Below are 24,399 nucleotides of genomic sequence, written 5' to 3'. Positions count from 1 at the left end.
TTCCACATCGACTAAGCAAGCCCAAGCAAGCCCAAATGTACCTCGTACACTTCGGTCACTCTTGAAAGACATGCTCTGCTCGCTTGCTCGCTTGCTTCCTTTCTTTTCTTTTGCGACCACACAGGAATGTACTATTATACGAGTGAACCAATTCGCTCGACTGAGCCTTCCGCAGGGAGGGGGCTGGAATGGTGACAAGGGATATGGCAGTAATAGCAAGGGGGATTTAGAACCACAAAGGTACACAGTAAGGAGGAGCACAATGGAGATGCTCCGAGCCGCCGCACCTCTCTGGAGAGTTGTCGCCTTCTAACAGTCTGCAGAGAACCAAAGGGAAACTCTTCTCTAGTCTGTCTCCCACTCTCGCAGTCATCCATGTCACTGCCTCGCCTCGGTAACCACGCCCTCATAGTCCCGAGACTTGATATAGTCGAGTGTCCTGAAAAAGTGACGTTTGGGATTCTCCAGCGCCTGAGCATTTCCCTCGGAGTTGGTTGTCGACAGATTTGAATGGATCAATTCAATCAGCCCGTTAAGGTACTTGGTCGTGACCTGCAGCAGGAACTGTTAGCGAACTTCCAGGTGATCAAAGGCCAGCTGGAGTGGTCCGTCCTCACCGTTTCGTTCTGCTGATCAAAGTAGTACACGTATCTGTTGAGGATTTCGACAAACAATTCCACGGACACTGCAGTGTCCATACAGGCATCCGCAACACGGAGTGCTCGTTGAAGACACTCCAGCACACGCTTGCCATCGCGGTAGAACTGTGTTTGACATGTTAGTACTTCAAACATAGTCAAAGCATCTGCGTCTGTTGAAACTCACGTTCTTCGGGTCCTCTTCTCTCCCAGGTATCTCAACACACCACCATAGATGGCTGGCGAGATATACTGCGCGACACTGGTCTGGTTTCTTAAGCAGCTTGCTTCCATGCAGCGCGGCTTTTGTGATCAGCGTGTCATAGTTCTCCTTTCCAAATCCTCTCGTCATCTGCAACGCGCCGGCGATGATGCACACAGCCTGGAACTGTGCTCTGGAGTCGCTGATGCTGTCCTCGTAGATCGTGAACGCTTGGGCAAAGAACTCATATGCAAATTCCTCGAAGCCACACTGATCGGCGATTTGACCACACGACACAAATAACCGAAGACACAATTCTGCCGCTCCGGGATTAACGCGCGTATATAATTGTGAAAGGGTTTGGTGCATGAACCGGTACAACGCAGAAGATTGGTTCTGCCAGTTGTCGTCGAAATGCTCTCGGGCTTTGAGTTTCCGTGCGAGCTTCATCGAGGCAGTGATGATGGCAGGAGTCGTATACTTGATCCGCTCATTGCCGACCTCGAACGCTTTGCGCATCTGCTGTAAGAGTTTGAGTTGGGTGTCGTTGTCTGGTCCTTGAACAAAGTGGACAATTCTTGCCAGCCAGCCTTGCTCCTCAACTGTCTCATCCGACTCGCCTCCTCTCGGACGGTTCAGCCCAGGATAGCCAGCCGGTTGTGGGATGCCCTCCTTTATGATAACTTTAAGAAGAGACATGATGCCCTCCAAGTGTTGCGTAGTGGTAATCAGCACATGGTTCCGCAGGATGTTCTTGGCCACCTCGCCGGCAACAGCCCGCCTTGTAGCATACGTTTGTGATTGATACAAGGGTAGAAAGTTGGGAAGAGCTAATGCTGTGAAAAGCGATATGTACGTTCTGATGGGCGCTAGAAGAAGGTTGAGCATATTGGCTTGCGTTGCGGCGGAATGGAGGTCGGCGGAGTCCATGTATTCGGCACCCTTCTCACGGGCGTAGGCCATAATCTGGTCAATGTATTCTAGTCGCTCCGGGTAGATGTTACTGACTGGTGTTAGTATGTCCGTCCCCACAGTCAGATGATGGATACGTACAGTGCAAGATTGGCCAGCGACGTCAACAATGCCATAGTGTCTTGGATTGGAAGACCTCTCGTTTTGACAAGACTTACGACTTGTTCGTAAAAGATCTCAAAGAGCCTCACATCACCGACGCCGGTTCCCTTCTCGCCGTTGGTTGCCGGTGCCGCCGGCGTTGCCGAATCGGATTCCGTCGTCAGCGTGTCTGTGGGCGATTTAGCATCGGTGCCATTCGTCGTGGGTGTGTCTGGTTGAGCGACAGGAGGAGCAGGCTTCGTATCTTGGTTTAAGTCGACCTTCTCGAGCATGCGGATTGCAGCTTCTTCTTCAGCCTTTCGCTTGTCCTCTTCAGACACCGACTCGGCCGTTTCTCTTTGGGCATAGGTAGACAAGCGATCCATTAACCCGATTACAATCTTCTTCATATCGACGTGTGGATTTAACCTCGCGATAGCTGAGAGCATCTGATCCAGAGTGTGAAGGTGGTACTCGTCTGGGAAAACCTTGGTAATGACTGGATTTCCGTCAGCATATCCAGGTAGTTGAAGCGACCTCTCCTCCTACCTTCGAGCAGATATTCCTGAGCCAGGACATCCCGACATTGCACTACCTGTTCCAGCAACGGACTGATGATGGTAGCCTTGTATGTCTCCAAGTCGACCAATTGACTCAATCTCACCAGATTGCTCCCAACCAGCAGTTCCAACTCCCTCCGCTCTTGTGTTCTTTGCTCCCTTTCTCTTGAATGGCCTTGGTGCTGCCACCGGACCCAAAGCTTGTTCATCTCCACGAAATTGGTAAGGATGAAGTTGATTGAATCTTGGAGGTTGCCCTGAGGCCCCTCTTCTTTGCCCGTTGGCAAGTGGTCACGGGCCTGACCCATCAGGTAGTATCGGAGGAAGAGACCGCGGATGGGATGCTGAACACCGCGACTCATTTCCATCATGTCCTTCATGATCTCCTTGACCGGCGCATCCTCGACGCCCATATATACGGTGCCCACCGTAATCATCAAATACAATCTGGGTATTATGTTGCCTGCGTATTGGACGAGTTCGTAGAGATCCGCGAGGTGGTTGACGGGATGCGACTCGCGGAGATAATCGGACAGGAACCGTAGAGAATCGAATACCGCCATGTAGAGCTCATAGTATTGTTTCGGGCCTAGGGTAGGTGTGCGCAGCTCTGATACCAAAGTCGACCTGTAGCGTTGCATTCAGTCAGCGGTGCAGACCGTTTGAGGCTCGGACACGTCCATACCCGCATTTGAGAGCATCCATGAGCTTTCCCGGAGTCTCCAGGCATCGGCGCATCTGCTGCGACTGTTGACGCACGACGCCGAGAGCTTCCTCGAGCAATCGGCCCTGATCTTCGACGGGGGTGCCTGTCGCCATACTGCGACGGCGTTGGGGGCTTTGCACCCAGCGGCGAGCGAGATTGACAGCGAAAGAAAGCTTGGAGGCAACCTCAGATATACTGGTTTGGAAAGTTTCGAAATATTTGTGCCGATCAGTACGCAAAAGACCGGGCGAAACTTTGGACACTCGGTTGGATGCACGGGCAGTTAGTAGGAGGCAGCGGAGAACTTCCTGCGCCTTTACCGGACTTCGACATTGACAGTTACGGGCGGAAAGGGCTTGGCAACCAAACCCCCAGTATAATATATGATCTTATACGACCATAGGCTACATACCTACATCCTTCAGAGCGAATGCTGCGTTCTTGCAATGTCCTGTTCCTAAGAATGATTGCGGATGAATCACAAACAACCTCGCGCAAAGGAGCTGACATTGGAACACCACGTTCATATAAGATATAATACTCTATATCTAGGTATCTAAGTGGAGCAATTTGTGTTCCGCACGCACCACACACGGAACGAAGATCATCAAGCACAAACCTGAGATTGTGAAAATCGGAAAAAGAGGCCAGATGATGAAAACCCAAACATCTTTTGTCATTATTATCGTTCAATCACCAGCCGTCTCAGGTATGACCGCCAACGCCTTGCTAAAGTCCAAAACCTCCGTGTAAATCCACCCAGAAAAGTGAAATCGCTGCCAACCCGATAGTAATACTGTTTTGCCTCAGAAACAACTCAAAAGATGAAACCAATTGCCTTTTATACATCCTTCATTTCACAAAAAGGAACATTGAGTGACGTTGCTTCATAGAGGTGTAGGGATCGGTAGATGCCCGCCCCAGAATGGAAAAACAGGCGTGCTACTGGCGGCTGGAGTCTCGATTGTCGTTATCAAGGACGTTGTGAGTGAATAAGTTGCGGACAAGCTTGGGGTCGAACTTGTCTGGGGACTCGATTCCGAAGTAGTGGCAGTGGTCGTTGTTGTCCAGCTCGAGGAACTTTCAGACGTGACGGTGTAGTAATAGTATGTGTGCCACATCCCGTCGTCATACGGTCTTGTGGAAGGGGGAGATTGTGTGACGGTGACAGTCACTGGCGAGAGAGTCTCTGTCGCAGTAATTATGGCGGCTGAGGGTGTTATCGAGGGTGATGAGCCGGAGGGATATTGTGGACTCGACGAGGAGGAAGATGTTGGTGTCGTCGATGCAGGCGAGTAATCGGTGATAGTGATGGGCGATGGAGAGGTAACGGTCACGACGATCGTTGTGGGTGTTTCCGCCCCTGTGATAACGATGGTGGACAGCAGTGTCTCCATCACGGTCGTTGTGCGGGTGACGGCATCTGTGATTGTTGCAGTTGGCGATGCATCGTCTGCTGTGCTGGTGGCGCCGCCCACTGCGACCACCGAGTAGGAGACAGGTGCTCTTCGCTCAATCGAGAGTGGGAAAAGCGGCCAGGCGTCGGACATGGCCAGTAACGAGGACAAAGAGAGTGCGGTATAGGCTATTCTCGACTTCATTCTGGTAAGATAGCGAGTTTGGTATCACAATAGACCTGAGCTCTGAGGAATCTGTTCGATACTCTGCGTAATCTGCTGACCTCAATGAGATGTAATAGTGAATTTCGAATACTGAACAAGAGGAGAAGGGGAATAAGGGAAAGGACTCTTGGACATCTACCTGTCATGCCAGAGTAAAAATACAAGGGCTGGTCATTGTCAGAACATTCAGCTGCACGCATCATCGGGCCGTTTCGCGGTGGCTACTTGTCTTTACTGGCGCGTTCGTTGCACAACGTTTTGAGAGGTTGGGAGAGTCGAGATGAAGCGCAGTTTAGTGCCAAGGCCCGCCTGTAAACAAACGGTAATCGCCTGTGATTGGTTGAAATTGGGTGGCTGGTGGCTGAACAAGCGTCCCAACGAGTGGCTGGGTGGAGAAAGCATGCAAACCGTGCAAACCACGCAAACCCTGGAACGGCACCGGGGGTTGTTTCGCACTCTCTCGCGAACGGTTTCAGGACGCCACTCCAGATCTAGACCTTTCTTCTACGCGTCCATAAGTTTTTGGAATACACAAGAAGCGAATGACTTGCGTCAATCGCTCGCAATTTCAATATCTGGGGTTAGCCGGTCTTGGCCTTTGGCTTCCGGATCACAACCTTATCACCTTCTCGTACCCAGCCAACGTCTTCTTCCTTGACCAGTTCGTCCCAGCTCTGTTGGCTGCCGGTGGCGCTTTGTAGGATCCAGTTGACGTCGCAAGTGTAGTATGCTCGACCGATGGCCTTGAGCGCCATCTTGCGTTGCGTGTCGAGGTGCCAATACAGGATCGCTCGCACGTAGCCGTCAACCTTTTGCCGAACTCGCCAGAACGTGACCCAGTCTCCTGTGACGATCGATTTCAATAGGTTATCGACGACTCGACTTTTGAACCCAAAGCGGACGCGACTATTGTACCTCAAGGCATACGCCCGGTAAAGGTCACGCTGACGGACAGCCGTGTCTAGGATCAAGTATGTCATCATTTCCACCAACTCGGATCGTGGAAGCGGATGTTCAGCTGTATGCAGGACAGAGAGTAGGTGCAGCAACGATGGATGGTAACCCTCCGGATGAAGCGCGAGAACGGCGACCCGGATATTGAACACGTGGACTCGTTGAGAAAAGACTGGGTTTGGCGACGATGTAGAGCTGGCAAGCAGACCCTCGCGTAGTTTTCGCAATGCTAGGAGAATGATCGAGAGCTCCGATGCTGGCAATGGTGATGTGGCATTTGTCGATTGAGTGTTTGTAGGGACAATGGAGTCTTGTTGCAATGGGCGCTGAGCTGTTGCAGGCTGAGGGTTGAGAGTCTTCCCAATAGGTTTCTTTAAAGGTTCCACGCCCGGTGACTGGCTCTCTTCCAGACTTAAAGATGCAAAGGCATTGTCGAGATCCTTGGAGTGTCGTGCGCAGAATTGCATGTAGCGAGCAACAATCTTGTTGTAGTAGCCCTCCTGAGTTTTGAGGTCAAGCAGCCTTGTTCTTCCCGTTACCAACAAGCCATCTTGGTCCCGGCAGGAGAGGACAGTACCTGTTATCACCCTTGGAGACGAATCCCATTCCCTCCAGAGGATCTTGTTTCACTGGTCGAAGTCTGTCCCATGGGGCCGATGATTTTCGCCCGAAGGCTGGAGGGGCTTGAGCCATTTTGGTCTCACCTAATCGATTCTGTTGGGGATCATGTCGACGTTACTCTCTGTGTGACATTTGTGAGAAGTTTGCACCATCACCCTTGGGTCAGGCACTACTTCTCGTCGATGGTTGGGGACAAGAGAGAAGGCAGAAAGAGCTACGGGACCACCACGTCTTCGTATCTCGTAACTCTTTGAAGGATGTCCAGCAATCAATACGACGGCACGGGCGTATCCCCGATATTTTCCCGTGACTCCCATCACTTCCGTCCCAACATTTAAATTTCTTATATCACTTGCGACGGGCCCATCAAAGACAGGCCCAGAGCGCAAACATGTCGACAAGATCTTTGGGAGACGGAAGGCCTGAAGACGAAGGGTCCCCAGTGCCTGCTTCGAGCGAAGCAATGAATCCCGACGAACAATCCGCTGAAACTGAAGATCTTTGGCATACTCTCATACACTGGAACGATCTACCGCACTGGCTTCAAGACAACCATTTCATTCATGGCAGCTATCGCCGTGCTTCTTACAGCTACAGAAGATCTCTGCAGAGCATTCTGCACTGGCACAACGAGAGCGTGAACATCTGGTCGCATTTGATCCCTGCCACTCTCAGCTTGCCCTTTGCAGCATTTCTCTATAGCGTGCTTAAACCTCGTTATGAGAGAGCATCGGTCGCCGACGTCATAGCAATGAGCTGCTTTTTTGGTGGTGCGGCCGTCTGTTTAGGACTGAGCGCCTTCTACCACACTCTCTCCAACCACTCCCCACGCGTTGCTAGAATGTGGAATCAGATGGACTATGCCGGGATATCCGTGCTGATTGCCGGCTCATTCATTCCCAGCGTATATTATGGATTTTGGTGCCATCCATGGAAGCAATGGACATATTGGATCATGGTGAGCAGAGTCACACGGCGTTATCACGTTGCTGAAACTTGGGCCAGATCTGCACCTTGGGCATAGCATGTACCACGACATCGGTCCTTCCACGCTTTCGGACCCCAGCCTGGAGACCGTACAGGGCTTTGATGTTTGTTGGCATGGGCATATCCGCAGTGTTCCCTGTCCTCGATGGACTGAGGACCTTCGGACTGGGGGATATGGAGAACCAGATTGGCCTGTCGTGGCTGGTATTGCAGGGAGCTCTGTATATCTTGGGGGCTGGTCTATATGCGGTAAGTGTTCAGCCGCATTGATGCTAGCCATATGCTGAGTATAAAACCTTAGGCGAGGATTCCCGAGGCCATCTTTCCCGGCAAAGTTGATACTCTCGGAAGTTCACACCAGATCTTCCATGTCTTAATTGTCTTGGCTGCATTGTCCCATCTCAGAGGACTCCTCAAAGCCTTTGACTACCGTCACGGGACAATGGCGTCCGTTTGCATATAGACCCAGCAACATATGTTCAGAGCTTGAAGTCGGCATTCACGAACGCGCGTATACGGCCGGGTTCTCTCGGTCGACCAGCGATTTGCGAGACCATTGAGGCCTTTAATTCGCGCGATCGGTCCGAAGTCAAATCGTAGATAGTTGCGAGATTGACTGTCAAGGTCTGGAAAGAATGTCCGTGTTTGACGAGCTTCTCTAGAATCTCCCTGGACTTCTGAACCTCGCCTCGATATAGATATGCAACGGCGAGATTCTGTTCCACGAGCGCAACCAAGTCCGAATCAACGCTTGCCCCTTTTTCAGATAGGCTCTTCACGGCATTGTCATATCGACCCTCAGCAATGTCAAGAAGGGATCCAAGGACAAGCTTCTCCTGGGAACCTAGGTTTCCGGATTCAATGAACCGCTTGGCTCCGGCGACGTCACCCATCTTGATTCTCAACAGGCTCATTCTAGATGTCCAGAGTGGCAGATGATCATCGGATTCAGGCTTCATACTTTCAAGCGTTCTCACGGCGCAATCGATGTCTCCCATTTCAATCAGGGCATTCACGACCCGGATCGACACTTCACCGAGCCGTTCCGTCCACAACTTTCTCTGCTCGGGCGAAGTGTGCGGAGCAGAAAGATGATCTCTGCACTCCACCGCAACATCATAAAGCGTAGAGACCCCTCTTCTTGGATCCGAGAAGCCGATGCTCTGTAGTCTGAGCGCCTGCAAGCGTAGAGAAAAGGGCATTATGTGGGTCGGTACTTTCTGGCCGCCTGATAAATCATCATCTGCACCTCTCTCCGAGTTGGGCTCGTCATAGTAAAACCCTGAGCTCAGATCCTCCAACGCCTTCGCCTCCTGTGCAGCAAACAGCAGATTCCCTGAGAGCTCGAGACAAGAGTACCTGATCTCGAGCAAGTGAAAAATAGACTTTGAATCGGTGGGCCGCACGGTGCCGGAGACCAAGATAGAGCCTGACAGCTGAGCGGCCCGCAGAAAGTCGCATTGAGAGAGGAGTGAATCTAACTGTTGCACGGAGGTTTTGAGGGGGGTTTCTGCGTTTGTTGGTAGGACGAATGGCTTCCGAAAAGGGCCAGGGACTTCAAGCTGAGAAAGAGGATGGTAAATTGAGGCATCGAGGAGGAAGGAGAGGTCTCTTTCTTCTGCTGTGGGGAGGTCTTGGGTCTGAGACTCCTGTTGCTGGACGCTCGGTGCTGGTAGCGGTGGCTGGGTGGCTGTTATAGACGTTCTTACAGGGTCGCCAACTTCTTTTTTCGGGGACAGCGGTGCTGAAGGGCTCTGCGAAGAGACTGCAGGCGTCGCAGATACAGTCAAAGGATCTGTTGGTGCATCCAGCGGGCCTTTGGTAGTTCTTCGAGGGAGTGCTGCTCGACTAGAGTGCTTACGGCTGTGATGTGCGGAAGCCATTTCGGAGACGTCGCACTTCTACATTCGACAGCACAGTTACTCACCACTTCAGGTGCCGTAAGCCATGTATCTTTGATCTCTTTTTATTCAAGCAATGGATGAGGCTTACAGAGAAGACAAGGAACTAATATCGAAAGTTCATGAAGGGGCCGGATAAACCTCGGTTGAATCCCCTGAGAAATCCTCCCCGTCGCGCCTCATTGATGATCTGTCGCGTACAAGTCCAACTGCGAAATCCAGGTGCGGGTTTGATGCACAGAAACACAACGTCGCAATCTTTTGAGCACACGCCCAGCAGACTCTACAGCCATGGGGTCCAAAGGCGACAAATACTCAGTCATTCTTCCCACGTACAATGAACGCCAGAACCTGCCCGTCCTGGTGCAGATGCTCTCCGATGTCTTCACAAAGGAGTAAGTTCCTCTCGTCTCCCCCCACCCCCCCCCCCGCCGCTGCCGCCGTTCCACGTTCCACGCATAGGCTCAAGAAATATCTAACAAGGATCTTTTACTAATTGCCCTGCAGAAAGTTAAATTGGGAAGTCATCATTGTCGACGACGCCTCCCCCGACGGGACCCTCGAGCGAGCAAAACAGATCCAAAAGTCCTTCGGCTCCGACCACATCGTCTTGAAGCCCCGCGCAGGCAAATTGGGCCTGGGCACCGCCTACGTCCACGGGTTGCAGTTTGTGTCGGGGAACTACGTGATCATCATGGACGCCGACTTCTCGCACCATCCCAAGTTCATCCCGGAGTTCATCAAGATACAAAAGGCAACGAACGCGGACATCGTCACGGGCACCCGGTACCGGTCGAAGAACGGACTCATCGGTGGCGTGTACGGATGGGACGCGAAGAGGAAGTTGACCAGCCAGGGCGCCAACATCCTCGCCGACTTCCTCCTGAACCCCGGTGTCAGTGACCTGACCGGCTCGTTCAGGCTGTACAAGAAGGAGGCGCTGGTCAAGGTGATCGAGAAGACGCAGTCAAAGGGATACACGTTCCAGATGGAGATGATGGTGCGGGCAAAGGCCATGGGGCTCAAGGTCGAGGAGTGCCCCATCACGTTCGTGGATCGGTTATACGGCGAGAGCAAACTGGGCGGCGAGGAGATCGTCGAGTATCTCAAGGGCCTGCTGTGGTTATGGTGGTCGGTCTAATGGTTCTCCCGGCGGTTGCCGCGATAGCCCTTTGGTCGCATTTTCCAGTGTTCAAAAGACAGAAGCACCAGGGGTATATGGGCGTGGCCACCACAGATCACGACTACATATTGTCTTCCCTCAAAAAGCCTATGAACATCTCTTCGCCCCCGAATGCCGACCTGCTCGTGGCGGAAATATTGCTCCACCCAGCAGCAGATGGGTCTTTGCACGGTGATGATCTCGCCAGCTAGCCTGTATACTACAGGACGACGGTCTGCTTTCAGGGGCCCTCGCCCATCCTTTTCGAGAAATACAGAGTATCACTCTCGGGGTCCAAACGCCGAGCTGAGCTCTCCATAGCCACATTCGTCACGACTCTCACAAGTGTCTCCTGTGGTGCACGTGTTCTGGGGGACAGTGAATGGAATGGACCTCCACAAGGGGAAAATAAATTCGGCTGATTTGAGAGGATACAATAATAATGTACCTACCTATGAATCTCGACCGTTGTCAGGCAGTCACAGTTGCATAGAAAAGGGGGCCCGCCAATGTACATACGAATCCTCCGCCTGTAGCCTACCTGCCTCCACCAGCAGAAGTTCCACCCACCACCAGTTCCACGGTGTGTCCCACCTTTTCATTAGGCCGCCAGAGAATCGCCAGCTGAAATGCAACCAGGTACTGCAAACGGGATAGATAGAGCCCACCACAACAAGACCCATGAAGCGCATATGCATCATTCCCCTTGACTCCGCCATGAGTGTTTGTCTGTCTATCATTCGACAAAATCCTTCCGTCGGCCCCAGATCCCATTGATCGCTGCATTTGTTGTTGGGAACATACAAGGATTACCCCCGTGTCAGAACATATCAATTGATGTAATATCCAAACTCAAACTCATACCATAAGTAACACTGCCGTGAAGATTCCTGGTGATTGTGTGGTGGTCAAACAGCTCCGACCCTCCCTTGAGCAAAACACGACTAGAATTTGAGCTTGGGTTACTGCGTATTCGTCCACCATTGGTCTGGAGACTTGCCGCGCAACCGAGAAGTTATGATATGCAAGGGCATCATGTCAAGAGTTGTCGAGATATCTCCTGCAGTCAGCCCTAAATCCTGCCTCTCGTGTTGGCAACCAGATTCGCACGTCGGCCACGCGGAACCGCCTCCAGCTGCTATGTTGATCATGCGCTCTCTGCAGACGTCATCACCGTCCCATTGGCGTGGTGCTCCGCGTCGGATCCTTTGTTTATCTTTGAGACGAGAGGCTGACATCAAGACGAGGCTGACGCCCAGGGAATGTCAGGCCTTCGGCGGTGAACGGCTGGTCGTGATCTAATAATTATGAAAGTCACAGGGGTGGCCAGAAATCACTTCTGGCGGTCTGGGGTACAGAATTGTCAGGGTAGTCTCCAATCTGGAGACAATGGGGATCGAAATCGCTGGCCGCAGTAAGACGACCGCTCGAGACCGAGAGTATTGGGGCGAGGTGCAACCTTCCCTCCACGAGGCAGTGTTGTAGATCGTGACATCAATGGTCCCTTCGAGCAAGCTTCGTCCTCGGTCACAGACAACAGTTCCAGCACAGGGACCGATCGCGATGGCAGACTGCTAATCTCAAAGGAGGTGCATTGTAAGGCAGTAAGCGCAATACGAAGAGATCCATGCACCCCAGTTGATCGAGCGATCCTGGAGGCATTGCTCTTTTCGTTCCTTTTTAGTGTTGTTGATGCTGCATCTTGTCGACTTACGCCCTCTGGAAGGTGCACTATAAGCGTGATTCGAAATCGGAAATACATTGTCCGTGCAGCTGTCAATATCGGCCCCATGCACAAATATGGAATATGGTTTGTGCGATAATGTTGGAGACCGTGAACCCGCTCACAAGAGCCCGAGTTATGTAGGGGATTTCACCACGGCTGCCGAGCTCTTGTTTGTAAGCTGCCGCAACGTTCTTTTGTAACGTTGTGCATAGGCGACTTGGGAGTGCTTGAAAGGGGGCCAAGGCAATCGACGGGCAAGCAAAGCGCACGATTGGGAGGTGGACAAAAGCATTAGACTGCTCTAGGAAGGTGTCAGTCTTTGCCCACATGGACGAAGGTTTCTTCGAAGGGTTTCCCAGCGCCTTAACTCGACGTCGGCAGCCACAAGATTCAATTACGATACCATTTAGGGCTGATTAGTCACTTGGCATGCAAATAGAGCGCAAGGAGTCCAGGCAAGGAGGGGGCCATACGTCTCTGATCTCCTAGGGCTGAAAGGCACTCACGCCGTCGGCGCCGCGCATCCTAGGAACCCACTGTGAACCCACCAGGGGGCCGGTGCCCGAATGCAGACCTCGTACGCAGTACTGTCCCAGGGTAGTTAGTGCACTGCCGCAGGTTCTCTCGCAACGCCGGGCGTGGCCGAGGAAGAGACACAGGGACAGCCATGATTCCCCTGCACCACCAGGTGCCCCCCGAGGACGACAGGGGCCACATCACCTTAAACCCGGCCCTTCTAGCGGCCGTGATTGGGAAACTGACTCGAGGTTTTGGCCCCAGCCAGAATAGTTGGTGCTCGCGAAGCCTCAAGCGACTGGGGACGCTGCATCATGGATGCTTTGCATTGCTTGGTCAACCGTTGTGTGTGCGAAACCAGCAGAACGTGGCCGGTCGGCGCTGTTTCTGTTCCTGCTTACAATATACCTCACCGCCTGCTCTTGCGCTACCTGGTCAAACTTTTGCTTGAATCAACCGATCTGGAGGCGGAGTAGAACAACCACCACCCCCAATCTTGCTGTTTGAGGACGCAGTCTTGATGGGGCCATTGGCTGGCAGTCGCAAAGAGATAGCTGTTAAGCCCTCCGTTCCGAACTCGACTCGGTTGCGCAAGGTTTAACCTCGACCCGCATCACAACATTGAAGAGGTGTGTGTCAAGGCGGTATAATCCACCCATTCGGATTTGAGGAGAAGGTTGTGGCTCATCGCCTTCCGGTTGTCCTTTGGTGCACTTCTTTAGATGGCCTGATACGCCCCATATAGGAGTTAGCGTCCTATATTATCTAAGAAGTCTGGAAGAGCGGGTTCTTATCCTTTTTGTATACTCACCACCATGAGCTCCAGCTGAGGGATTCGAGGAAATCTGACTCTGCTTCTAGCACACTTTGGCTTGATTCCAAATGTCCACGCTTGTGTGTACGAGATGGTACCACGAGCCCTTGTGGTCGCTGACAGGCGTCCGGTGCTGGGTGCTGAGCAGCCGGTAGAACGAAGCGGCAAACCATCCAAAGCATCTAGAGATGTCGAAGTGCAGAGACCAACTGAGTCTACACTGGTAGTGCTCGGGGATAGAAGGCCAGAACAGGCACGGGAGAAGAAGAACGAAGGACAAAGGGAGAGGTCACCTACAAGATTGAAACGAAGCCATCACAAAGTCCGTACCGGCTGCCTAACTTGCAGGTATGGCTTGCCAATCTCCCCTCTTCCCTCGTCTTCCTCCTCCTCCTCCTCCTCCTCCTCCTCCTCCTGCACTCCCCATCCTCTAGGTTCAGACTTCTCAATGACATTCTTCCCTGTCTGTATTCTGTCTCCCTTTCTCCTGCTTCTCTTTGTTTTCTTTTGAGACTTGGCTAACCTCAAGCAAGACATCGGAGGGTCAAGTGTACGTGAATCCCCTCGGGACGAAGATGTCGTGCTGGTTGGTCTAGCAGATAGGGATAGCAGAACTCCCTTGACTGCGTCCATTTCTTGCGTGACCTCACCTCTCCTTGGGCATGTTCAGTCCCAGTACCCCAAGCTAACTCGTCTCGTCAATCTCCTAGGTGACGAAACACATCCACGATGCCTTCGATGTACCAAAGCCGGTCGAGTGTGCGAGGGCTATACGCAATCAAAAGCATGGCTGTTGCAGTCCGCAACGCGTGGACCATCGCCGCCCGAAGAAATTGTCCCGTGGTTCAACAGTGGCAATCCCATCCACTTCAATAGTGAGCCTGATCTCAATCGACCTACACAGTATTTCCTGGAATGCACGGCGCCTCGAATCTCCTCCTACTTTGCCGAGATGATGGACTCCTTCGTCGACGATAAAGCCATGGTTCAGTACTCGTCTAGCTCGGCATGGAACTTTTGGAATCGGTTGGTCCCCCAAGCAAGCCGGAACCAGGCTTGTGTCCGTCATAGCTTGGCTGCCTTGAGTAGCCTGCATGAATGGATCGAGCTCACGAAACGAACACCTTGGCAGAACCACACCTTTACCCTCTACTACACCAAAGCCATCACCGAGATCAATCAGAGTCAAAGTGCCTTGCCCCTCGAGATCATCTTGATCTCATGCATCCTCTTCGCTCACTGTGATTTCCTGATGGGCGCATCCGCCGCTGGACTCACTCATCTGAAATCTGGACATCGCATTATTTCGGAGAACCGAAGAAGACAAGCCATAATTGCTCCAGAAGTTGCCGAATTCATTGAGCCTATAATACATGGATTCATGGCCAAGTCGGAAAACTATGCACTACGAGAAGAGACGGGATCCAAGGCCAACTCGACAGAAGGTGTGACGTACGCGGTTCCTGACATGCCCGAGATATTTGAAGACCTGGCTCAAGCAAACAAGCATCTACAACAGGCTGTCTACATGGTCCTCCTTCTTGAACTGGGTAAACCACACCATTCAAAGCCGATGATCCCAGGTGTCCGCAAGTACGTCGCTGACTGGGCGAGCGCGTTCGGCCGCTGGAAAGCAAACCTGGAGCTTGACGAACCGCTTCTTAAGGACTGGCAGCTGTTGCTACTTGCTCACCACCGGATGGCCCTGCTGATCTTGAAGACTCTTCCTCCAGACAATGACTGCTGTTACAGTCGTGCCGCCGCCGACTTCCGAATCATGTTCGCTCAGCTGCGGACCTTCTTGCGCAGTGGATATACTACAATGGAAAGGGGACACGACAGCAACCTCGTCCTAAAGGTGCACTTAGGCTTTATCACGCCGCTGTACTTTATTGCTACACTGTGCCGCGTCCGCGATATCCGCCGAAATGCGCTCGAGGCATTGCAAGACTTGAGGATCGTCGAGGGCCATTGGAACAGCTGTGTGGCTTATGCCGTGGCTAAAACCGTCATTGAAATCGAGGAGGCGTACGGCGAGACTCTGATGAGGGTACAGCGTATCAAGGTCGACAGTGTTGATCGAGTGAATGATGGGAGTCTTGAGATCAGATACCACAAAGTGCCAGGACACGGGACTCACGGCGATGCTGTCACGAGACGTATCACAGAGCCTTGCTGTCACCATGAAACAAACATGCAATGGGTAAGGGCCCTTGAAAACTTGCATGCTCCCACTAACGACTCGTCCAGCCGCTAGTACGTCTTGTCCAGCTTCATGGATTCCAGGCGAGCGTCAAACCTCGAAAGCTAAACTGTTCATGCAAGCGGACACCCGTGTGATGACGACCTGAAGATGTGCACCGTGGACCTGGAGCCGCCGTGATAGGGACGATCTCGAGCGAAGAACCCGACGAGCCGCGCCTCAGCCTCTCTGTACTGGTGTTGCCGCTCCAAAAAGATCGAAATGTCAAGATGCAGACCGTGCCAATGGGACTGCGGAGCACACACTCCATTGTAGCGTTGAAACGTGTATCCGCATATACGATTTACTTACCCATCGCCCCAATCGGTCATTGAATAGTTCTGCAGTGATTGCTTGGCCGTTCCGATGTCGTCGTCATGCCGCGTGATAGGAGGCTCGAGCGACATCTTGACAGTACCCGACTTCTCACACTCGATGAACTCGATCTTCAATTCAACCTTGCTCAACCATCTCGATGAGCCTCGCATCTGCTCCCATATCATTCATCTGAGGCGTGCTCGAGTTTCCCTCCGGGGTCCTGCTCTGCTAGTGGGATGGTGATGTGAGGTTGATCATCGGAGAATGATTCTATGAATGCTGACTTCATGACTGAGAGTATGAGAGTGGTGATATGCAAGAAAGAACTCAGATCCCCACGAGATTATTATGTGTTCGGGAGAGAGATAGAAGGTGGAAGGACAGGGGGAAAAGGATAAGCAACACTAAAGAGTCTGGATCACAGTCACAGCGGAGTCCACCTTCTCATTATTCACGTCAAGGCTGTTTCCGGGGCTTGGACTTGAATGATGAGCGGCTCGAGAGTGACGGAGAGGACAGTGATCAAGGAAGGAAACTTGAAGCCAAACATGTACCCCTAGTATCTATAGAGGCGGATGAGGAAATACAGAGCATCCGCCATGTAAAAACAGAATGTAGGTATATTGCTCCAACTAGTCAGATCTTCAGATGACTGTGTGGGAAATGTAAAAGGAAAGCTCTTCTTTGCATGTAGCTGGACACGATATGTATTTGACTTGGTCTGTGAATGAATAGTGACACAGTGAAAGAGCAGGCATACGAAGTACGGTATGCACTTAAGCACCTCGTGCTCGTTAGTAGATTTCTAAGATGGAAGGCCTGACGATAGTCAAGTCCCTTTTCCAGCCCAGCCTCGCCCAGCCCTGTACGAGGTACAGACAACCCTATCTATCTATGTATGGCAGCATTCGTGCCGAGTATGTAATATTTCATACAGTGTGGCGTGCTTTGATGTGCTGTGATTTGCTGTGCTGTGATGTGATATGATATACTGTTGGATACATAGGCGTGTGTGTTATCGGTTGTTGCAGCGTGCAACGAAGCGAGAGAAGAAAACAAGCAAGGAAAAGAAAGGCATTTCTTGTTCTTCCTCCTTCGGTATGGAATCTTGTATTATCTTCAGCTATGTCCGTTTGTTTCGTGTCTGTCCTCCGTACGTCAGTCTGTCTATCTGTTAACCTATCTATCTTTCTATCTCCTTCATACCTGGTGCGCCAGTCCCTGCGTAATTAGTTACTTTCCTGCAAGACGCTCGCTCTGGCCGCCAATGATGCACCTGTCCATATTCGCATTCGTTCACTCGTTTCACTCATACAACCCGATTAACTGATTGATCGATACAAATCAGTCCCTCCTCCTCCTCTTCTTCTTACCTTCGTTCTGACTTCTTCCGTGCCCGCAACGTCGTCCCATTTACATACGTGGTCACATTTGCATTCGCGTTCGTCTTTGCACTCCCGTTCCCGCTGGTCATACTCGTCGCGTGTCCATTCGTCTTCGTCTCCTTCTCCTCCGGCGTGTCACTCTTGTGCTCGTCATCATCCCTCTGGCGGCCACCACGAGGGGCGCGTTCGGTCTTTTTCTTCTCGTCTCGGATCTCGTGCACTTTCATGTCAAGCCCGACCCAGAACCGTCGGTCGCGCCAGGTCACGCTCGTGCCGCCCCAGATCGCCCACGTCCAGATGGGGAAGGCGAGAGATTCCCGCCCCAGCCAGGCAAGTAGCCAGATGTGAAAGCTCCGCCGTGAGCGTACATGTGCTGAAAGAGGTCGGGCAAATGCAGGGATTTCGACTTGTCTGTCTCCACTGTGTCTTGCGGCCGCTGTGGCCGGGGTTTGATTCGACCGGTTGGATGAGGGCGAGGCTATTGATGTAGATGTCTCAATGGTGCGGCCCGAGTGCAGCAGCAGATACACGGTCCAATCCACCACCATCCAGCACAGTATGCTCACGCACCACCACATCGACAACCGCCCCCACGAATCCCCGGCCCAATCTTTCGTTCCGCTGAAAGTTGTCAGGCCCCAAGCACCCATCAGCGAGCATAGAAAACTCTCGGTGCCCGGCTCCACCAGCGTCGCTACCGGGACTGTGAATTTCCTCACCCTCAACCACCGAACACGACGAGAAATGTAGGACTGGAGGGACATGGAGCTGATGGGCTGGATGGCGAGGTCGCCGTACACCAGGCCGTGGTTTCTCATTCTCTTCGGAAGATCAGGAACGGCCGGCACGGGGGATTTCCACAGGAGGTCGCCGATGAGATGGTCTTCGCAGATGTTGTGCGAAAAATAGTCAATGCCGAACCGAGTATTGTGAAGAACCCCGCCGTTTTCTGCATGGTGAGGGTCCTTTGGATATCCGCTCCTTCTGTTTCTGTCTTCCTCGAGAGCTCTTTGTGCCGTAAGAAGATCCAAGTGGAGACGCCGGAACATAGTAGATTTTCCCACGATGCAGGGCGCGACGGCCACGATATTAATGGCGACATACATCTTCGCATGGGAGGAAGAGAGGAAGAGCTCTTCGACGCGGCCGCCCGCACACCGCTTGAGCTGGTCCATTCTCGACAGAACGCCACCAGAAGGCCCATCGGCGTGGGACGAAGAGGGTGTCGTGGCCCGCAGAGAACCCTCGTCGGCGCGTGCGTCCACGTCGACTGATATGGGAAGATGATGGACCAGTTTATACGGCGTTGCTGGTGGGTGTCCTTCCGCCGTGAAACCGCACAACCTGTCAACCATGCGCGCGCAGACGCCCCGGCCCACCCAGACGTTGCAGTCCAGGATCCATATGAGGTCCTGCGCCCCTGCGTCGCGGTATGCCTTGCTCATGTTCCGGATCTTGGGATTGGGCCCCAGAAATTGGCGGTAGTCGCTCTCCTCTTCGTCTCCATTGGCGACTCCGTCGTCCTCCTCCTCGACGAAGATCCGCGCATGGTGGCCTGGGTGATCCCTGACAACTTTCTCGATGGTTCCATACGCCGGGTCGGATCGCGACGAGACACAGAAGTGCACGGCTATCTTGTTTCGAGGGTAGTCTTGCTGAAACGTCGAGGCGAGGCATTCGTACAGGAAGGGTTCGAGCCCTTTGCAGGGGCGGATCACCGTGACATTGGGGACGTCTTGGTTCGCCGACCGAGAGAGGATGGCACTTCGGGCTGGGGTCTGGCGATAATAAAGAAACCTACATCAGCCACACAGTCAGTAAAGGAGCGATGGTGGTTTTGGGCCAGGGAATTGCTGCTGAACGCACAGACAAACGTAGCCGATGGCGCAGACGCAGGCAATGAAGATGTACCAAACAATGCAAATCACCGCGAAATGATCTCTGAGCATGAGTGTAGCATGATCGGACGCACCGAGTAATGAACGTGAAGCAAAGAAAGCAGTGGCACGGGAATAAAGGGAGAGAGTCTGGTGAAACGGGCGATACACTACAACGGGAAATTTATTTGGTGGGTTTAATATTATTATTTCGATCGAAGTTGGTGTCGAGTTCCGAAATTCCCGCTTCGTCTGGACGCCGGCCACCGCCATATTGAACACCACAGTCATCAAGACCCCGTATTCTCCGCCAAAATAAAGCAAGGCTACTGGATATGACCATGATTGCTGGTCAATCCCTCAGCCATGCGCGCCGTTTCTCCTCCTTCTTCTCCCTCCGCTTCTCCTTAAATGCCTTTACCTCTGCCTTACTCAACTTCTTGTTTGCCCTCTCCGCCCTCAGGCTTCTGCCGTCGTGGCTGTTTGCGGCAGCATCCACATCGAAGAAGGCATTCATCTGCCGCCGACTCTTTTGCTCATCGGTGAAATTTTCTGGGTTGAGGTCTGCTCGCTGCCATTTCCCTGTGAAGCGATTAAAAGTCCCCGAAGCGGCATACATGTCGGCAGCGATTGTGCCTGGGGCAGCACCAGGCACGTTGTCTGCAGAGGAGATCTCGTAGGCTTTGGCGTAGTCGGCATTGGGGTCGTAGTCACCGTGAATGGCCGGGTCATATCCGCCAACTCGGTTTGGTGGCGGGCCCTGTCCTGCCGCTATTCTGTCGTGGTTTCCAACTCCTGGTACACCGGGTTGACTAGATGCCTCCGGTACTCTGGGATTCTCCCACTGTGTCACTTTTGTAAACCGGTTGAAGAAATAGAATGCTTGGGCATGGTCATCCCAGATCGGCTCCCAGCCATCATCCACTGGTTGGGTAGGGGGTGCCTCGACAGGTATCGGAGGAGGTTCTTCTTCGGTAGGAAGAGGAGGGTTGGCTGTTGACGTTTCCGCGGCACGTTGGTCTTCTGAACCTTGATCCAAGGACTTTGCAGGCGATGAATTACGCTCGTCCACTTCTCCCTCTTCGTCGCTATGAGGAGTACTGTTCTCTGGGCGCATTTTTTCTTTTTCGGGACTGGTGGTAGACATGATACATTAGCAAGGAAAGTAGGAGAGCGAAAATGGCCTGGAGGTCAGCTACAGCATGTTGGTTCGTTACACGACTTGACCGCAGAACGCAGATATACTCATGTAACAGTGTTATGACGGGGCATCAACAATGGGGCTACGGCACAGCAGCCCGAGGAGCCAGATGAGGATCTCTAGATTGATACAACAACGTTGGCGACGATATGCGACGAGTTATGGTCGATGCGCAGCGAGGGCGGATGATGGCTATGGCAGTTTTCAAAAGGTGGAACTCCAGAATCGCGAAAGCGAGAAGGTTCAGATTTGAGTTGGTGTCACACGGGGAAGGTTTGCCGACAGCCCGTGTTAGTGAAGGGAAAGGCGAATTTCCTATTAGGCGGGAAAAGTAGTCTCCATTTGGGCATTATGTGTCACCTCACAGCAAGAAGAGACTCATGCCAAATCATAACTCATTATCAACTGTGCCCATGATGGAGAGCTGACTCGCTTGCATCCGCTTTGTTGTCATCCCTCCCTTGCCCTTCTCGACCAATGATGCTGAGCCGGGCCCTCCACCTCATGTTTGGGCATTCATGTATCGTGCGTCGTTGGGGTCTTTCAAACGTCTCCTGTTCTGCTCCTCCAACAAACGCAATTGCGTCTCATAGTCCAATAGAGCAGAGTTCTTCGCTTCTGGCGATGTCCGGTCCCGAGAACGGTGAGCTCCGCTACAGTCGATGATGCCCAAGTGCTGTTTGAAATGTGCCTTGGTTGCCGGATCATATTCCATTTCGGACTCCTCCTCAGAGCGATCTGCAGCATACCCACCACGATCCTGGTGCACAGGAGTCTGGTATCTGTTTGCAGCAATCCTGGGGTGCAGATGCTTCGAGTTGGTTTGGTCCACCGAGGGTCGCCCGAAGATGAATGTGGGAATGTCCTCTAAATTAGGTGGAGGCGGCTGATAGTGACTGGGATGACTGAATGCCCGGAGCGTCGATCTCCCCAAGCGTGTCCCACTGACAGGATCCAGACTCGTTGCATTGTTGGGTTTCTTGACCGACCTCTCTGCATACGGGGTTGTTCTCAAGGGGAACGGTCTCAGCGATGCATGGGACACGTCTTGTGGTATAAGCTGGGTTGCACTCCTCAAACAAAGTGTCATATGAATAGCAGACTGTGAAGTCACGTTGATATCATTGTCGCTGTAGCTGTGGTCCATTATTCATATGCCCGCCTTTGCAAGAGGGATGAAACAAAAGCACTAAAGACTGTAAAGAGACCTACGGGGAGGGATGGGGAGACTTGAAGAGGTCGAATCGACTTCAGCTCTTATATACCATCAGGCTAGAAGGCGTGGGACAGAACCGTGGAAAGGCAAAATTTGAGTTCAAGAGTCGAAGTTGTTGAGGCTGAGGCGTGGGCTACTAGCGTTCCCATTGGCTGATAAAAGACACTAAGCCTTATCGGGACCACGCGTGTCCGCACCGGTCACATCTTCCTACTTCCGCCCATTCTCCCCCTTTTCCTGATCAAGTTCACCGGCTTCATGTCACTGGCCCTGCTTTGTCACTGTTTGTCCGCCATCCGCCAATTGACAAATCCCCGACTCGCCATTTCAGTTTCCAGAGCCTCCAGAGCTGCCATTTGCGCCTCAACCTGAACAGTCATGTCTCTCCCGTCGCGACTGGCAGCTGTCCTTCCCATCGGTCTGGATCTTCGTGCATATCACTTGTCAACTCCACCCACACCGGTACCTGCCCTTTTCGCCCCTCTACCTGGCCAGGACGAGGAGGCCACTCTCTGCGAATCGCATTTTCTGGCTGTCTCCTCCCCAGAGCAAGGAGACAGCCAAGAAATTTTAGTCTACGCCATCGAGATTCTGATCTTCACGACCCAGTCTCTCGTCACTCTCTTTGTTTCAAAGGCCGACTCTTCGGGATTTTCTTCCCGTCTCAAGCAGCAGAAGGGCTTTCCTTCGGTCGTTGCCACCATCACCTCCACCTTTGTAGAGTTCTTGCTTGAACCTCGTCTGGCCAGTTCGAGAGTGGTCGTGTCGCTTTTCGCGCGCTCGCAGAACCAATACCTTTTCCCGGGAAGTTCTGAGAATGCTGGAAAACACATCCTGGATGACCGACAGCTCATCAAGTGGTGGTGTCGCGTGTTCGATAGAGTCCTGCGACTGCCTAAAGATGATTTAGTGGCTACTGCACACCTCTTGGTCCCGGGTTGCGACAAGAGTGAGACGAAGGTCTTTTTCCCGCCGTCGAGTCGAGGCGATTCCTCATCTGATCCGAAATGGGTCGTTTCGTACCCGGTCAATTTTTTGGTGACTGACCCTTCAATTCCTCCAAGGCATGTGGTTCCCAGATTTCCAGACGACCCCAAAGGACGATATCTTGAGGACCTGGACGGCATCTCGGTCGATGAGAAAGGCCACTGGCGGGGTCTGAAAACTCTTGATCAATTCTGGGAGTTGATGGCCTATAGACAAGAATGTGCTGCCGGACGACTGGTCGGCTTTCTGTGGCTGGTGTTCTCGAGAGGCGGCACCAAGCACGCTGCGCTAAGCGAGCTTGAGGAGACGGGTCAGACGGAGAATTTAACCAGGCCACCCGCTCCATTAAGCCTTGCTTCACCCGTCAATTCTCAGCACCACAATAGCGGCCCGACGGTTTCACGTTCGCCGACTGCTTCCGACCTCAAAATGATCGCAGAGCCCAACTCACCACCTTCTTCGCCGACCCATCCAGACTCCGAGTTGGAACCCTCCGAGCAAATACGAGATGCTGACCGAGGTGCTCGTGTGCCTGAACAGGGTGGAAAGTCGATGTTGCCCACGATCGAAGAGACGCGGGGTGAGCTTGTTATCGACACTACTAAATATCAGGTCCTGATGGATCACCTGCTGCACACTGACTTTGCCCGCGAGGCCCCTGCAGCACACGCCACCAAAAGTTGGATAGATAGAGCTTTGGAGCTATCAATGGTGGCCTCATTTGGGCAACCTATACATGGCCGCGCCACCCTGGCCTTGGCTCCGACAACTACGCCTGCCACGGCGCCACCAGTCAACGTCAACGTGCTGACTGGCGTTCGGAAGAAGAGAAAGGCAGAAACGATGGACAATGGCACCACTATTACGGTTACACAAGCAACTGCTGGAACAACAGCGAATACGTTATCGGCCAGCTTCGTGGGAAAGAAGCAAAAACCCTAACGATGGATAATGACCTGTTGCTTGCTTTTGTCTATGAAAGGCAACACCCTGCAGGGCACCTTGATTGGATAAGGAGCAGGGTATCTTCAAGAAATTTAATTATGTTGGAAGGGGAGATTTTTGGATATGACGGAGCGGCAGGTGCATCCGAGTCGACGGCGAACCCATGGATGAAGCCTGCTCGAATCTATGAGTGGCCATCTGCCGGGTCAGAATTGTGGCTATACCACCCTCGGCGCCCTGTCCCGCCCCATACACGTCTCTACTCCCATTGGCTCAACCTCCGCCCGGCGATCGGAGAGTCGCCAAGCGGCGTTCCGATTGGGCCTCGGCAGGCGCCAGACTGGATTGCATCCTCCTAAAAATGGAAATTCGTTGAAACCGCATCTCGACCTCGGCGCCATTGACGACGCCTTGCATCAGGCCACACCATCGGTCGGCGCTGGCTCCGATGTGTTTCCACGCCTCTTGGGCTGTCTCCAGGCTGTCCGACAAGCGGCCTACTGCAGAAAATGACAAAAATGACAACCGCCTTGCGTCAATGGGCCTTCTCCAGCGCGGCGTCTATTGTAACCCATCTGTCCTCCCCAGTCCGTTTCAGCTTTTGCTTGTAAACGCTCGAGCCGGCCAGGATGACCACGGCAAAATCTCGATGCACCTGCCAGCTGTATGGCCGTCAAGTTTTCTCTTTTACTGCCTCATCTCATCTCCATCATCTTCTTCTGTTCGTAAGTGGTTTTGGGTCACCGTCTTTCTGTTTCCTTTGGTG

At 52.7% G+C, this 24,399-nt stretch overlaps 11 protein-coding genes across 11 annotated transcripts; 4 read left to right on the top strand and 7 right to left on the bottom strand.

The window, feature by feature from the left end:
- Positions 1 to 378: 378 nt before the first annotated feature.
- Positions 379 to 3,272, bottom strand: AYL99_08504 (hypothetical protein; the record flags this gene model as incomplete). Its single annotated transcript, XM_018840012.1, has 6 exons — positions 379 to 552; positions 618 to 764; positions 826 to 1,843; positions 1,894 to 2,392; positions 2,443 to 3,080; positions 3,139 to 3,272. The coding sequence occupies 6 exons, from the start codon at positions 3,270 to 3,272 to the stop codon at positions 379 to 381; spliced, it is 2,610 nt and encodes an 869-aa protein (XP_018691133.1).
- Positions 3,273 to 4,046: 774 nt separating this feature from the next.
- AYL99_08503 (hypothetical protein) lies at positions 4,047 to 4,760 on the bottom strand (the record flags this gene model as incomplete). The annotated part of the gene is made up of 1 exon (XM_018840011.1): positions 4,047 to 4,760. The coding sequence occupies one exon, from the start codon at positions 4,758 to 4,760 to the stop codon at positions 4,047 to 4,049; it is 714 nt and encodes a 237-aa protein (XP_018691132.1).
- A 602-nt stretch (positions 4,761 to 5,362) lies between these two features.
- On the bottom strand, positions 5,363 to 6,428 carry AYL99_08502 (hypothetical protein; the record flags this gene model as incomplete). The annotated part of the gene is made up of 2 exons (XM_018840010.1): positions 5,363 to 6,257; positions 6,313 to 6,428. 2 exons carry the CDS (start codon positions 6,426 to 6,428, stop codon positions 5,363 to 5,365), a joined length of 1,011 nt encoding a protein of 336 aa, XP_018691131.1.
- A 319-nt stretch (positions 6,429 to 6,747) lies between these two features.
- Positions 6,748 to 7,380, top strand: AYL99_08501 (hypothetical protein; the record flags this gene model as incomplete). Its single annotated transcript, XM_018840009.1, has 1 exon — positions 6,748 to 7,380. One exon carries the CDS (start codon positions 6,748 to 6,750, stop codon positions 7,378 to 7,380), a length of 633 nt encoding a protein of 210 aa, XP_018691130.1.
- A 442-nt stretch (positions 7,381 to 7,822) lies between these two features.
- AYL99_08500 (hypothetical protein) lies at positions 7,823 to 9,226 on the bottom strand (the record flags this gene model as incomplete). Its single annotated transcript, XM_018840008.1, has 1 exon — positions 7,823 to 9,226. The coding sequence occupies one exon, from the start codon at positions 9,224 to 9,226 to the stop codon at positions 7,823 to 7,825; it is 1,404 nt and encodes a 467-aa protein (XP_018691129.1).
- A 309-nt stretch (positions 9,227 to 9,535) lies between these two features.
- AYL99_08499 (hypothetical protein) lies at positions 9,536 to 10,385 on the top strand (the record flags this gene model as incomplete). Its single annotated transcript, XM_018840007.1, has 2 exons — positions 9,536 to 9,639; positions 9,752 to 10,385. 2 exons carry the CDS (start codon positions 9,536 to 9,538, stop codon positions 10,383 to 10,385), a joined length of 738 nt encoding a protein of 245 aa, XP_018691128.1.
- Positions 10,386 to 14,191: 3,806 nt separating this feature from the next.
- On the top strand, positions 14,192 to 15,845 carry AYL99_08498 (hypothetical protein; the record flags this gene model as incomplete). Its single annotated transcript, XM_018840006.1, has 3 exons — positions 14,192 to 14,305; positions 14,367 to 15,718; positions 15,788 to 15,845. The coding sequence occupies 3 exons, from the start codon at positions 14,192 to 14,194 to the stop codon at positions 15,843 to 15,845; spliced, it is 1,524 nt and encodes a 507-aa protein (XP_018691127.1).
- Positions 15,846 to 17,391: 1,546 nt separating this feature from the next.
- AYL99_08497 (hypothetical protein) lies at positions 17,392 to 19,356 on the bottom strand (the record flags this gene model as incomplete). The annotated part of the gene is made up of 2 exons (XM_018840005.1): positions 17,392 to 19,204; positions 19,274 to 19,356. 2 exons carry the CDS (start codon positions 19,354 to 19,356, stop codon positions 17,392 to 17,394), a joined length of 1,896 nt encoding a protein of 631 aa, XP_018691126.1.
- Positions 19,357 to 19,636: 280 nt separating this feature from the next.
- Positions 19,637 to 20,431, bottom strand: AYL99_08496 (hypothetical protein; the record flags this gene model as incomplete). The annotated part of the gene is made up of 1 exon (XM_018840004.1): positions 19,637 to 20,431. The coding sequence occupies one exon, from the start codon at positions 20,429 to 20,431 to the stop codon at positions 19,637 to 19,639; it is 795 nt and encodes a 264-aa protein (XP_018691125.1).
- A 556-nt stretch (positions 20,432 to 20,987) lies between these two features.
- AYL99_08495 (hypothetical protein) lies at positions 20,988 to 21,632 on the bottom strand (the record flags this gene model as incomplete). The annotated part of the gene is made up of 1 exon (XM_018840003.1): positions 20,988 to 21,632. One exon carries the CDS (start codon positions 21,630 to 21,632, stop codon positions 20,988 to 20,990), a length of 645 nt encoding a protein of 214 aa, XP_018691124.1.
- A 447-nt stretch (positions 21,633 to 22,079) lies between these two features.
- AYL99_08494 (hypothetical protein) lies at positions 22,080 to 23,630 on the top strand (the record flags this gene model as incomplete). The annotated part of the gene is made up of 1 exon (XM_018840002.1): positions 22,080 to 23,630. One exon carries the CDS (start codon positions 22,080 to 22,082, stop codon positions 23,628 to 23,630), a length of 1,551 nt encoding a protein of 516 aa, XP_018691123.1.
- Between the last annotated feature and the right edge of the window lie 769 nt (positions 23,631 to 24,399).

The sequence above is a fragment of the Fonsecaea erecta genome (assembly GCF_001651985.1).
Source record: "Fonsecaea erecta strain CBS 125763 chromosome Unknown Scaff7, whole genome shotgun sequence".
NCBI lineage: Eukaryota > Fungi > Ascomycota > Eurotiomycetes > Chaetothyriales > Herpotrichiellaceae > Fonsecaea > Fonsecaea erecta.
This window is presented reverse-complemented; position numbering and strand designations above follow the sequence as displayed.